General features: G+C 49.5%; 1 protein-coding gene across 4 annotated transcripts in view; it reads left to right on the top strand.

Moving 5' to 3' along the window:
• The window catches only part of MPP3 (MAGUK p55 scaffold protein 3), a 35,182-nt gene that overhangs the window by 6,791 nt on the left and 13,625 nt on the right, over positions 1-14,766 (top strand). The window contains exons 1-10 of one of the 4 annotated variants that reach the window (XM_074343336.1): positions 4,494-4,555; positions 4,865-4,948; positions 5,755-5,817; positions 6,012-6,130; positions 6,321-6,398; positions 7,536-7,616; positions 7,859-7,996; positions 10,246-10,327; positions 11,792-11,877; positions 13,255-13,329. In XM_074343336.1, coding sequence (XP_074199437.1) covers positions 5,793-5,817; positions 6,012-6,130; positions 6,321-6,398; positions 7,536-7,616; positions 7,859-7,996; positions 10,246-10,327; positions 11,792-11,877; positions 13,255-13,329 — 684 coding nt within the window. In that variant the 5' untranslated portion in view covers positions 4,494-4,555; positions 4,865-4,948; positions 5,755-5,792. Of the gene's footprint in view, positions 1-4,484; positions 4,556-4,864; positions 4,949-5,754; positions 5,818-6,011; positions 6,131-6,320; positions 6,399-7,535; positions 7,617-7,858; positions 7,997-10,245; positions 10,328-11,791; positions 11,878-13,254; positions 13,330-14,766 lie in introns of those variants that run through there. The other 3 variants (XM_074343334.1, XM_045520037.2, XM_074343335.1) reach the window with 3 other exon arrangements.

Genomic DNA, 14,766 nt, shown 5'->3' on the forward strand with positions numbered 1-14,766 from the left:
ACACCCCCCACCCCCCAGCTTGCTTCCATAACTTTTCTTTTTCAGAATTTTCTTGCTATTCACCAATGCTTATTTTTCCTGATGAATCTTAGTATCATTTAATGAGTTCCCTCTGCAAATCCTCTTTGTATTTTAATTGGGATCGCATTGGGTTTGGAGATTGTTTTAGAATGAATTGACATGCTTACAGTATTGAACTGTCCTTTGTCCTTTTCCCTATGTGAGCTACAGTTTATTGTATATGTCCTTCACTAGTGTTTTAAAGGCCTCCCCTCCCCACCCATATAGCAATAGGTCCTTTACTGTTCCTATTCAGTTTATAACTTGGTATTTAATCTTTTGGCTGGTATTTTAATTTGGAATTTTTTTCTTTCATTATGCTTTATAATTATTTATTTTTGTTCATAGGAAAGTCATTGAACTTTTAATATCAATTGTTACCCACCATCTTATTTAATTTTCTCATCATTTCTATTTCTACTTTTAGTCAATTGCCCTGGGTTTCTAGGTGTACCATGTATCATCTGTGTTGCCTCCTTCTTTCTAGTATTTATGGCTCTTATTTCTCATCTACTCATGTAGGAATCAGGTGATGGTAGGCTCCTTGAGAAATAATTATTATAGTCATACACATTGAGGGTTGGTATGTTTTCTTTTTTTTTCTTTTCTTTTTTTAAATGGAGGTACTAGGGGTTGAATCCAGGACCTTGTGCATGCTAGGTATGTGCTCTGCCACTGAGCTGTACCCTCCTCCCCATTCATTTTCTTTTAACACATGTGTCTTTGTGTTTAAAATGAGCTTCTTCTAGCTAGCACATAGTTAAGTCTTTCTTTTTAAATCTAGACTGACAATCTCTGTCTTTTATTTGGGGGATTCAGACCATTTACTTTTTACAAAAACAACTTTGAGATATAATTTACATACCATAAATTTCATCCATTTAAAGTGTATAATTCGATGGTTTTTAGTATAGTCACAGAGTCGTAAAACCATCACTAGAATCTAATTTTAGAACATTTTCATCGTTTCAGTAAGAAGCCTCACACCCATTAGCAGTCGCTCCCAACCTCCATCACTCCAGCCTAGGCGACCACTAATCTACTACTAATCTACTTCCTGTCTTTTCTGTGGATTTGCCCATTCTAGATTTTTCATATTAACAAAATCATACAATATATGGTCTTTTGTGATTGGCTTCTTTCTCTTTGCATAATGCTTTAATGTGCTTCCATGTTGTGGTATGTATCAGTACTTTATTCCTTTTTATTGCTAAATAATATTTCATTGTATGGTTATATCCCATTTTGGTTATCCATTTATCAGTTGATGGACCTTTGAATTTTTTTCACACAATTTGGCTATTATGAATAATAGTGCTTTAACATTTTTGTGTAAGTTTTGTGTTTTTATTTTCATTGCTCTTGGGTATATATATCTAGCAGTATACACACACACACACACACACACACACACAGTAACTATGTTTAACCTTTTGTTCACCTTCATTTTTGAAAGATATTTTTTAAAAATCACGTATGAATGTCTTTTCAGCATCCAAAGACATAATAATATGAACATTTCACTTTTTAACCCTATTAATAGATTACCTTACATGGAGTTATAGTAATAGATTTTCAGCTGTTAAGCCATTTTATTTACAAATATTAAGCCATTTTTAGAATACACTCTAGTTGATCATTTGTATTATTATTCTCGTGTTCTGGTGAAATTGTCAGCTAATATAGTTTTTAGGATTTTTTTAGTAAGTGAGACTGGTTTGTAGGGTTGATTTGTGTGTGTGTGTGTGTGTGTGTGTGTGTGTGTGTGTGTTACTTTCTTTGACAGATTTTAGTCAAAGAATTTTGAAGATTTCCTTCTATTTCTACGTGCGAGAAGACTTCAAGATAATTGTTCCTTAAAAGTTTGGGAGAATTCTTCCTGATGCTTCTTGAGGGAGCAATTCTTTGACATCTCTACTCTAGTGAAATTGGTCTGTTACTATGTCTCTTCTGGGGTAATTTTAGTAATTTGAACAACAATAATAAACTGTGTTTCTGGTTCAGCCAAGTCAAGGCCTCTGAGTGCAGTGACAGATCACATTATCCCCAGGAATCATACAATATGTATTTTTCAAGTCTTCCTTCTTTCATTCCGTATAAGATGTTTTGACCTTCATCCATGTTGTTGCATGGTGGGGGTGATCGCTCAACAGTAGTTGCTCTTTACTGATGAGTCAATATACCACTGTATGGATGTACCACAGTTTATTTATCCACTCACTTGTTGATGGACCTCTAGATTGTTTCCCATTTTGGGCTATTATGAATAAAGATGCACTGAATATGCATGTACAGGTGTTGTGGACAGATGTTTTATTTCTCTCAGATAAACAGTTTGAAGTGGAATTGCTGGATCATTGGATAGTTATATGTTTAACTCTTTAAAAAATCAAAGAGTTTTGAGAAGTGATTGTACCATGTGATTGTACTCCCACAGCAGTTTGAGAGTTCCAGGTGCTTCAAGTCTTACGTGTTATTTATTCTAACCCTCTACTGTAGTGTATGCAGAGTGATACCTGCTTGTGGCTTTACTTTCCCTGATGACAGATAATGTTGGATAAGCACTTTCTCATACGCTTGCTTATTGGCTATTTATATATCGTCTTTTGTGAAGTGCGTGTTTACATCTTCTGCCCGGTTTTTGGTGGGTTTGTTGGTCTTTTTGTTATTGAGTTACAGGAGTTCTTTCTTCTGGGTACAAATCCTTGTCATCTGTACATGTTATGAATAATTCCTCTCAATCTGCAGCTTGTCTATTTATTTTCTTGACAATATTTTTTTGATGAATAGAAATTTTAAATTTTGATGAAGTCAGTTTTTCTTTTCTTTTTTTAGAGGCCATGCTTTTTATGTCCTTTCTCAGAAATCTTTGGCTTCCAAAAGATTGAGAAGATGTTCTTCTATGTTTTTTTCTAGAAGTTTTATCAATTTCGTCTACGTTTATGCCTACGGTCCCTCCTAAATTGAACATTTTATGTGGTGTGAGGTGGCGATTGACCCCTCTCATCCCATGAATATCTAGTTGTTCCAGCACATTGTTGGTGCCTTGTCAAAAGTCATTTGACCCTGTATCAGACGGCTGTTGATATCTCTCTAATTCCAAGCATCCCAGATAAAAATGTGTCTCCTGTAGGCTTTCCCTACTCAGAGTGAGGTCCTGAAACAAACAGCATCACATCACCTGGGAGCTTGTTAGAAATGCGGAATCTGGCACCACTCAGCCCTACACAACCCCCAGATGATTCATAATCGCGTTACATTTTGAGAAGCACTGGTGTAGATAATTTCTGAGGAAGGAGGGGAAATGTGATCGTGACATATTCTGCCACTAACAGCTTCCCCATGCCCTGCAGGCTGTGGGGGCCTGTGGATGCATTTCTTCTCCTTGACGTGCTAAACTTACTCCCACACTTAACCCTGGGTCCACATTCCCGCTATGTGCTGCGTGCTCTTTGCTGCGGGGAGTGTGGGGAGGGGACTCACTGGCCGACTCCTCACCCCCGAATACCCACAACCACCTGCTCATTCATCCAGCAGCTCCTGCCATCTCCTCCGTACACATCTTTCCACCCCTGAGCCTCAGTTTTCTCAGTTACAGAGCAGAAATAATGGTCTCTATCTCAGGAGTTAATGCGATGCGAAGTGATCTGAGGAGCACCTCGGGCATAGAGACAGCACAATAAAAGTCGGTGATCGTCACGGCCGGGGACGATCGAGCCCGTCCCCCAGGAGAAGCCCCTGCACACAAGCCGCCGTTTCCGCAGCAGATCCACCCCCGCCTACTACGCCGGGGCAGGATTGAGCCTTACAGTCTTCCTGGCTCGACTTCTCCTCTCTCCCTTCTCTGCGCCCCCAGGGCCCAGTGCACCGATAAATCTTTCCCAGTACGTTGCATTGTTACTGCTAGTTGCTCTCGCGTCTGACGGGTCTCTCGCCCCGGCCAGGGATCCAGAATCCTTGCCTTGGTGGTCTCGGAACCCCAGGCCCTGGCACAGCTCCTGGCACTTGGAGGGCGCTCAATAAATGTTTGCAAAATCGAATTCTGTGTTAAGCAAGCGTCCACCCCTCCGCACGCAGGTTATGGTTTATGTGCAGGTGGTGGGGGCGGAGGGAAGGCTGGCTGTGTGCCCCGGGTCGGGGACACAGGCAAGGCGCTCTTCGGGGCTCGAGTGGGAGGACACGGAGGAGGGACACCACGCAGGAGAGTGGAGCCTGGGCTGGCAGAAGGCTGACGGTGCCAGACGCCGCGGGCGCCCTGCGCTCCTCCCCCTCCTCCCCGCGGGTCCCCCTCCTCCCCCTCCTCCCCGCGGGTCCCCCTCCTCCCCCTCCTCCCCGCGCGCCCCCTCCCCCTCCCCGCGCCTCTCCTCCTTGGGCTCCGCCGCCCCCGCCCCGCGCGGCCGCGGCAGGGAGGGGCCGGGAAGGCGGAGCCAGCGGCGCGGAGGCTCCCGACAGCCGCGCGGCTCCGGGTCAGGAGCAGAGATCCCGGCGCGCCCAGGTAGGAACCCATGCAGGGGACGGAACAGGGGCTGGGAGCCGAGGCGGGAGGGGCCCGGCGGGTAGGGAGAATGAGCCGAGACCCGCCCCTAGCGCACACGCAGCCTCGCGGCCCACGGAGCCCCAGCTTGTGTGTTGGGGGTGGTTACTCAGTCCCCGTCCCTCGGCCCCTGGCCTTCCTTCCCGCACCCACCCCCTCCCCGATGCGCCCCGCTCCTTTCCCGCCGCTCCGCATCCTCTTAGATCTCCCCGAGCGTCCCCCAGGTCACGCCTCGCCTTCTCCCAGCCGTTCTCCTTGTTGGTCCCACAGGTTCCTTCCCAAAGAGAGCTGGAGTCTGTGTTCGGCTGCCTGGGGGAGTGGCGGGGGGGGGGCACAACTAGAGGGAGCCAAAGGGTGAGTCTGGCGTAGGGGGGCGGGGCGGTGGCTGGAGGGCCGGGTACCATTCTTACACATCTTGGTGTCAGCATCTTGGTGTCAGCGGGACTAGGGCGGGCGAAATGGGGCTGGCTCCATGTTTGCAGAATAAATGAATCATTACTCTCCTTATCCCCTTCTGAAGGAGGACTTTTTGAGGTCCACGTGCTACAGAGCACGTTGGGGGGCCTGCTGAGATAGGGCTCCCCCCGCCGGCATAGTAGACACCGACTCACGTCTCTCCACCTCCACTCTACACTCTGTTCTGGGAGCAGGCTCCCTTCAGGTTGGGGCTTGGGGATGGTGGGGTTTGTAGGCCCAGTCAGATACTTGTTGAAGGTGTGACAGGCAAAGGACTTGAGAGAGGCCCCTTAGAAGGTAACGATGGGAGGGGGGCGCTGTGGAGGAGAGCACCCACTGTCAGGCAGGGGCCACTGGGCACCTCTGAGACCCGCCACCAGAGTATGGATTCTGACCTGCAAGTTACTGAATCCTCCAAGCCTCTGTTTCTTCATCAGTAAAATGGGAATCTTAGTGACCATTCCTCAGGGCTTTGACCAGATTAGGAAAAATGTCATATGAAATCACTTAGCACAATGCTTGACACATTGGGCGCACTCAGCAAATCTTCATTTTCTTTCCTTCCTCTCTGAAAAAAAATTATTTGTTCCCATCCCCTCTGTCCCCAAATTGATCATGACAGACAGAGTACATGTGTAATCACTATTTATTGAATGAATATACTTGATGGAGTTTCACACCCCGCCCCCCACTTTTTCTCCCAGAATCCACGGACAGAGCTCAAGATCTGACCAGCACAGACATGCCAGTGCTGTCTGAGGACTCCGGTGAGTTCGCCCGAAGCTGGGCCTGCCCAGCAACCTGGGGCTGCGAAGAAAGCTGCCAGTGTCTGCTCTGAGCCCTGGGAATGAGAGCCTGGGAAGAAAATGTGCACACGGCAGGGTTGAAGTGTTGCTGGAGGGCCCACAGGGCAGAGTACCCACTGCATTGACTATATTTTATTTTCTTACACTCTCCTCAGGTTTGCATGAAACCTTGGCGCTGCTGACGTCTCAGCTCAGACCTGACTCCAACCAAAAGGAAGAGATGGGCTTCCTGAGGGATGTTTTCAGTGAAAAAAGCCTCAGTTACTTAATGAAGGTAAAGCCCTCGCTGCCCCAGCAAGGTCTTCATTAGCCCACTGTGCAGGGCTTTCTCTTATACTGTCCCATGGATGACCCAGTCTGCAGCCCTAGGCATCACCACAGCCGTGGGCAGGGTGTGTGGCATCCAGGGTAAACCTGGGCAGCTGGCTTGGGAGGTCCCAGCCTGAGATCAGCTGTCTTTGCAGATTCACGAGAAGCTTCGCTATTATGAGAGGCAAAGTCCAACCCCTGTTCTGCACAGCGCTGTGGCCCTCGCGGAGGATGTAAGCCCCAGGTTTCTTCTTCCGGCCTCAGCCCCTCTCCCACCCTTTAGCTCCTTCATCTGGCCTGCTTGCCATTGCTTAGCCAGGGGACATTGGGACGCGGGAGCCCCAAGGTGAAGAGCATCTCCTTCCCTTCGCCTCCTAACAGCCAGGGAGGATCTCATGAGCCTTGGACAGGGCCAGGGGACATGGTGACATGGTGATGCCCACTTACTGTGTGTTCCCAAGAAAGTCTGTTTCCCCAGCTGTGAAGTGAGAACAGCTCCCAAACGGTTGCGGACTGGTGACATGAGCAGTCAAACACACACATTGTACCAGTGCTTCCAGGAGGCCCCGTGTGAAGTTTTGGGTCCCCGGATTTGCCGTGTGTCCCTGCTTACTGGCTCAGGCTATTTTTTTTTTTTAAAGGAATCCTTCCCCATTTCTTATGACCCTGTCCTCTGCATTGCATGGTTGGGAAAAAAGGCTGTCCCAGTTGAGTACTAACTCAGGCTTCTGAATTAACTCACATAACCCTAGGCAATGGCCTGGCGAGGAATGGGGGCAGACCGCCTGTCTTTCTTGGCTATGGAATGCCATTAGGATGGTGTTAGGTTGCCAGGCTCCCAGGCTCAGCGCTGCCTCTCTGACTAACTCTGTGACCTTAAACAAGTCATTCAGCCTCTCTGAGCCCCAATTTCCTCATCTAGAAAATGTGGTGAGGACACAGACAAGAGAACCAGATCAGCCCAGGTTGAAATCCTGGCTGTGCCACTTACCAGTTTTGCGACCTTGGGCAAGAGATTTCATCTCTCCTATTTACTTCTCACCTGTGAAATGGCAAAATAATAGTACCTGCCACATCTAGTTCACTGTGAGAGCTAAGTGAGTCTGTCCACATAAGGCAAACAGCGCCCAAGAAGGGCTTAATAAGTTAGATCTGGTTAGAATCAGCCTGCAGAGGCTGTTCAAGCTCTCTGGTTCCCTAGGAGCATTAGTCCTGGGGTGGCTGAGGGTCCAATGCCCCTCTGGTGCTATAGTAGTTGCTGGGAGGGCCCTTGGGACTGAGGCCCAGGGAGCAGAGTTTCCTCTGGGTGACTCCCAGCAAGCTCGAAGTGCCTGAAGCCGTCTGTGGCCTCCTCTCTCCTTCCTCTCCAGGTGATGGAGGAGCTGCAGGCTGCATCAGTGCACAGTGACGAGAGGGAGCTGCTCCAGCTGCTGTCCACCCCCCACCTCAGGGTAGTCACGCCGCCGTCCCTGCTCACCCACGCATCTTGTGTCTCCTGGGATGGGGGCAGGAGGGAGCGCTTGGTCGTGAGACTAAGGGAGGGAGATTTCTGAGCGGGGGCTTTTCAGCACCAGCGTCTGGGGTAGTTGTCTGTGGCATCCAATCCAAGACCCCCAAACCACTGCCCAGCCAAGCTTCCCCGACCCCTGTGAGCTCTGAGGCCAGCCCATCGTTCCTCTTGCTTTCCTGACAGGCCATGCTCATGGTACATGACACAGTTGCCCAGAAGAATTTTGACCCTGTTCTTCCCCCTCTGCCCGATAATATCGATGAGGATTTTGATGAAGAATCAGTGAAGATTGTCCGCCTGGTGAAAAACAAAGAACCTTTGGTATGTGGCACCCACCACTCCTCCCTACCCTCTCCCAGTTCCCCACGCCCACCCACCCAGAAACCTGGGAAGGGACCCTCCTGAAGTCTTCCGAGTGAGTGATGGCAGCTTTGTCAAGGAGGCCACTGGTCCCTGCGATGCCAGTGTGTGCAGAGTACCCCTTGCACTGGGTGGATACAGCCTCCCTTTGCTGTGGCCCTGCTCCTTTGTGCAGTTAATAACCTGGACAGCTGTGCAGGGCAGCCCTGGTCATCATGCCCTGAACCGGAGGTTGGCAAACTATGGTCCAAAGGACAAACCCAGCCCACTGCCAGTTTTTATAAATAGTTTTATTGGCGCTCAGCCATCCTGTTCATTTATTTATTATCTGTGGCTGCCTTTACATGGCAACGGCAGACTCGACGGAAACCGTGTTGCCCGCAAAGCCGAAGATATTTACATCTGGCCCTTTCCAGAAAAAGTTTGCCAGCTCTTGTTCTGAATTCCGAGGAAGCGCAGGGCAGCAGCTGCTCTTCTCCGCAGCTGACAGATTGTTATCATTTTGGTTCTGGTTCAGTATTGATTGTCCGAGCAAGGGACGAGGTTGTTTATTAGCTGGAGGGAAGTAGTGACAGTCCAGAGGATTAAGGGCTTGCCCTAGCAGCTGGCCCTCTTTATTTTCAACTTCTATCAAATGACCTCAGATGAGCCACTTCTGCAAACTGACCAGGATTCTCCTCTACCTCTACTTCCTTACCTTCAAAGTAGGGCAGTTATACATGCCCTCTGCAAATGTATCATGATCCGTCCTGTGTGCCAGTGCCAGGGACTGGGTTGGGTGCAGGCAGCTCAGAGGTGATTAAGACTTAGTTCTTGGCCTCTGGGAGTTCACAGCTAGAGGAGGACTCAGCAAAGGAGATGAACTGACACTGAGAAGAACTGGGAGAGAGGTGTCAGCAGGTCCCAGACTAAGAAAGCAATCCAGAGGGAGGGCAAAGCAGACAGATCAGAGAGAGAAGACTGAGGGTGGCGGCTGGGCTGGCAGCTGACAGGTCATTGATGCTTTTGCTGGTGGATTTGAGGCAGAGGGGGAGCAAGTCAGAGGACAGGAAGCAGAGGGAGCAGGTACATGCTGCTTCTCTGAGAAGCTAGGAACTCTTTTGCTCCAAAGGAATGGAGACTGGAAGCTGCTGGATGGGGCACTGGCTTTTTAATGATGGGAGAGACTTGACAATATTTTTAAGACCAGGAGAAGGAGCCAGTGGAGAGGGGACATTAAGAATGCTGGAGAGAGAGGGACGGGATTAGAGGGACCAGCCTAGCCAGGAGGAACTCCTCTGCTGAGATGGGGGGGAGGGAGGAAAGGATGGACAGAGAAGCTGGAAAGTTTAAAGAAGCCACAGGGTTCTTGGCTGCTGGCCTCTTTCCAGCAATGTTTATCTTGTGGATTTCAAATGCAGTTAATAGTGAGTGTGCCAGTGTGCAGTTACAGCCAATAATAAGTGGTTAGCATTTATTGAGTGCTGACTGTGTGCTAAGTGCCTTGTGTGCATTACCTGATGTCATCCTTGCAACAACCGTATGAGTTAAGTGCTTGCCCACACCACAGAGGAAATGGGCCCAGAGACGATAAGGGGCTTCCTTGCTGAGGCCACACGCTCTGAGTAAATGACAGAGTGGATTTAAACCCAGGGCCATCCAACTCCTGACGGCTGCCCTGCCACAGTCCAGCCTGCCTGGTGCACGAACTTGAGGGCTTGTCAGTGCCTTTCTCATCCTCTGCTATGCTTCATGGGCCGAGAAGCTCTGGCTGGGACATAGTTGGTCCCCCTTGGTAACAGCAGAAGGCCTGGGAACTCTGACTGGTTAGAGGCGGGTGGAGAATTTGCTGGCACATTTTCTTCTCATTATTAATTGTCTGCAAGAGGCAGGGACTGCGATGTGATGGAGAAAGCACTGGATTTGGCATCATAGAAAGCTTTACCAGCTGGTGACCTTTAAGATGCTCACCTTCACTGTGCCCCAGTCCCTCATCCCTAAACTGAGATTGTAACAACTTTATTGTGCTTTGTTTAAACTCTAAAGTGCTGGGCTGTGCTAATTTGAGATTTTGGTTTTATTGCGTCCTCAGCATGAGAAAGGTGTCCACTGATCTGCCCCATGGAGTGGCAGAGGCAGGGAGTTGGGGAGGCTCTGTTGCGTCCAGAAGAGTAGAGATCTGAGGTTTGGGGCTGCTTCTCAGGAGCCTGCCTGCTCTGTCTCCGATGCAGGGGGCCACCATCCGGCGGGATGAGCACTCAGGGGCTGTCGTAGTGGCCAGGATCATGCGAGGGGGCGCAGCAGACCGGAGTGGTGAGTGTCCTCGATGCCAGCCTGGCCGAGGTGGTAGCCATCACCCCCCAGCCTCCCTGCTTTGGCCATGGGTCTCCTTTCTCCCTCTTGTGTGCTTACCTGTTTGGGCTGTGCTTTGCTTTCTGGGAGTGGGGCTGGAATTCTCTCCTCTTTCCTAAGCCTGGTAGAAATTTTAATTGTTTTGAAAAAATCTCAGGCACGGAATACTTTGGGCGTGATCAAAGGACTTGTGCTTTGGCTCAGCCTGGGGACTATAGGTAGTTTAGCTTGGTGGGTAAACTCTGATTTGAGGGCAAGGACACCCTTCCCCCTAGTTGCCTTAGCAAGCCACTATTACCAAGGGGAGGTATGCATGTCCTAGACTGTCTGGGTGGGAAACAGGTTAAGAGTCAACTGGTGTGTGGAAGAACTAAGTTGGGGGGCACTCCTGGAACAGAGGAGTGTTACCCCCAAAGTCTGGAGATCACTGTTGTGTAGAGTCCTAGACCAGTGCTTCCCAAACACTGACAAGCACTCGAAACGCCCCAGTGTCTTGTTAACATGCAGATTCTGACTCACAGGGTCGTGGGTGGGCCCAGGACCCTGCACCCCTTACTGCCTCCTGGGTGATGCGGCTGCTTCTGGGCTGGTGTCCACATTGAATAGCAGCAAATCGAGCCTGATATGCAGAGATGCTTGTCATTAAAGCAGAGACCAACAGACAGGGGCGCCTAACGCTCTTGAAGCCATCTTCCCTGGTGCTTTTAAGTTTTCTCGTTATATTTGAGAAGGACGTTCTTGGAGTATGTCTGTATACCCAGGAGGGTGAAAAGTTAATGATACATGTGTTTTTAATTTCATTTTTTTTATTGAAGTGTAGTTGGTTTACAGTGTTAGTTTCAGGTGTACAGCAAAGCGACTCAGTTATACAGGTACTACATAAATATTTTTTCTCTTTTCAGATTCTTTTCCATTATAGCTTATTACAAGAAATTAAATACAGTTCCCTGTGCTATACAGTAGTAGGTCCTTGTTATTTACCTATTTTATATGTAGTAGTGTGTATCTGTTAATCCCAAACTCCTAATTTATCTTGCTCCCCACCCCAAGAATTAGTGCTATTTTTAAAGAAGCAGAGGGCACAGCAGAACAAACACAGGCTTTTTACGGCAAAAGAACTGTGTCTGCACACTGGCTGCATTATTTCTCAGCAGTGTGGCCTTGGGCAGGCAGCAGCATTTTTCTGGATCTCTGCTGCCGGTGTGTAAAGTGGGGCTTTCATGGGGTGGTGGTGAGGCTGTGATGCCAAGCGAGGCACCCAGCACGCGTGGGGACTCCTTTCATCCCAGTCCCATCCATCGTCTTTAAACCTTGAGTCTTCCCTGCAGTGGGTTCTGCAGGAGGGTGCCAGCAATGCCCAGAGCTCCGCGCTCCAGGGGCCGAGGCCCCCTTCTCTTGCTGATGGTCCGCTCCTGTGTCTCCTAGGCCTGGTCCACGTCGGAGATGAGCTCCGGGAAGTGAACGGGATCACAGTCCTGCATAAGCGGCCCGACGAGATTAGCCAGATTCTGGTCTGTGCTACGCACGTGCCAGGGATGCTGTGGTTCTTCAGAGACCCAAAGCCGGGTGCTTCCCGGAGCCAGCGCTGATCTGGCCCAGTCTCCCTGGTTTCATGGGGAGGCTCCAGGCGAAGCAGCCTTACAGTGTGCCCGGGGTGGGAGGTGGGGGTTGGAGGAGTGGAGCACCCAGACCACCTGCCTCTCAGACCCCTTCTTCAGTACAGCCGTCCTCCCTACCCCCGGCCTTCTTTCCTGAAGACCCCCTCAAAAGGGTCACCTCTTCCATAGGGCTGAGGATATGGAGTAAAACGCTGCAGCACAAGGAGGACCGAGAGCAAGGGCTTCGGGGCCAGCTGGTCCTGGGTTTTACTCCCCCCTCTGTCACTTTTCAGTGGTGCAACCTTGGACAAGTTATCAGATCAGTCTGAGTTTCAATTTCCTTTCCTGTAAAGTAGGAGTAGGGCTGGTTTCTCAACCAGTGCATGGTTAATGGAAGCATCTGAAAGAGGATATAGCCTTTCCTAACTGCATGTAGATGCAAGGGTAGCAAATGCTGGGATGGAAGCAATCTTCTGAGTCCATTCTAAGAGTTCAAGTCAAAACTAAAATTGTAAAAAGCCCCAATGGTACGTAGTTCTGTCCTCTTTATCCTCAGGCATTCTCTGCCAACCTGACACTCTTTGCTAACTTCTGATGGTCTGGAGGGCAGAAACACGATGAGACCTGAAGCTTGGAGGCCTGCTCTTTAAGGCCCCTACTGTAGGGGTCCCGAGTTGCTGGCAGACCCTTCAGTCTTCTTGCTGCCACTCCTATTTCCCTGGTTCTGAGCACTGACCTCCTTGTGTTCCAGAGCGATGCAGGGCCAGGGGCACCATTGGGAGAGACGTACTCTCATAGGCTGACAGCGTTCTTCCTTGTCGCCACCCCCATGGGGTGCAGGTTTCTCTTGGGTAGAGGGAAGGGGAACCCCTGGGAAGGTAGGAGTGGTCTCAGATTGGGGAAGATGCAAACAAAGAAGGAGGTACTAATGGGGAACCAGCCCCAAATCAGGCAAGAAAGAAGAAGATGAAACTGAACTAGGTTATTAAAATAACCCAAGAGAACAGAGAAAAGGGCAACCTGTTAGGGCACTGGCCGTCAGGAAGGATGGAGCGCTGAATTCAGTGCATGTGTTGTTCTCACGTTCTCATTTAAAATCTTCTGTCCCTTTGTCCCATGAAAATGCTTTAGTTAATTCAAACTGGTGCCACCACAGAAGGGTAGGTCACAGGGGAGGCAGCCTGTCCAACTTTCCTTCTGAACATGAGTTTCTAGACCTGGGAAGTAAGACATGAAGTCATGGAGGGTTAGACTTGGTAGATGATATGGCTGTGTGCTCTCTCTTTTCAGGCACAGTCCCAGGGATCCATCACCCTGAAAATCATTCCAGCTACCCAGGAGGAGGACCGCTTGAAGGACAGCAAGGTATGGGGGAGTTGGAATTCCGGTGGGCGGGCTCCAGCCCAGCCTCTGAAACAGTCACTTGGGAAGAGAGCATCTGCCTGGTGCTCAGAGCGTGTGCTCAGTAGAGAACTGTAATTCAGTCCCAAAGTGATTCATTTGTTTGTACCCAGCCTCTTCTAAACAGGATTTGACGTAGCTTACTAATAAAAGACAAGGTTCTTTTTAATTGAAGTAGAAAATCAGGGCCGTGAAGAGGAGGAGAAGGTACCAAATGTTCCGGCTTTGGGACCAATTAAGTAACTGCCATTTGTTTAATTCCTTGTTGAACCTACCTTTTGTGGGCACCTTCTCTGTGCCAGGTGCTCTGTCAGAGACCGAGACGGTTAGTAGCTTTGAGGATTCCTGGTTCAAAAAGGGAGGCCAGGGAGCAAGTCTCTCCTTGCTATGTGATGAGTGCTTAGGAAAGATTCTGTACAGCATTACAGGCACCTTGGAAGATGTCGCATGGTAGGGGTGCTGGAAGTGAGGCTTTGAGGAAGATGGAGATGAGGACTTGCCTGGTGAAGAGGAGGTGGGGGGAAGTGTGGGCAGAGGGGCCTGCATACTCCTAGGCTCAAAGATGTGTCAAGGAGGATGGGGTCAATGAAAAAGGGCACTGCGGTGGGGCTCCCGGGGGCGGGGGGATATGCTGGGGAGGTGGGTGAAGGCTAGCTTCTGAATTTCTTTGACTGCTTTGTTAAGGGTTGGGGCACAATCCCTGCTTAGTCTAGGGTCTCAAAGCCAACCCTGAAACAAGGGTTCAAGTGTAAATGGTTTATTTGTAGGCGACCCCAGGAACACCAGGAGTGGGGGAGGGAAGGTACCCAGTGCATCAGAGGGTGTGTTCTCAAGCAAGTTACCACCGTGGGCAACCGGAGCCTAATCCTGCTCCAGAACTTGGAATCCCCTGTAGACGCATGCCTCCATCATCCTCCCCAAGAGCTGGGGGACCCATATGCCAAGTCCCACTAGGCTGCACCCTGGGATTAGCTCCCAGCACTTCCTGCCTGCTGGATTAGGGGAGAGTAGATCCTAGTGGCTGAGAAAGCTGTTGGGCAGTCAGCCTGGGGCGCACTGAAAAGGTACTGCCCCAGGGCATATGGGAGGGCACCCCACAGCCCAAGTTACAGCCCCATTATAGGTGATGAGAAGCTCTTAAAGGTGTTTTTTGTTTTGTTTTGTCTTTTTGGTTTTGGGTTTTTTTGTTTGTTTGTTTTATTTTCTAAATGCAACCACATTTGTGTCTTGGAAAACTCCCTAGGGCAGTGAAAGGAAGAGGGTGGAGTGGGTGGAGACTGGGGCCGGGGCACCTGGTAGGACTCTTTTGTAAAAGCCCTGGTAAGAGATTGTTAAACCTGGAGCTGAGGCGGTGGGTGGGAAGATTGAAGAGGGCATTACTTTGATCTCACAATCAACAAA

The sequence above is a fragment of the Camelus bactrianus genome, chromosome 16, assembly GCF_048773025.1.
Source record: "Camelus bactrianus isolate YW-2024 breed Bactrian camel chromosome 16, ASM4877302v1, whole genome shotgun sequence".
Classification (NCBI taxonomy): Eukaryota; Metazoa; Chordata; class Mammalia; order Artiodactyla; family Camelidae; genus Camelus; species Camelus bactrianus.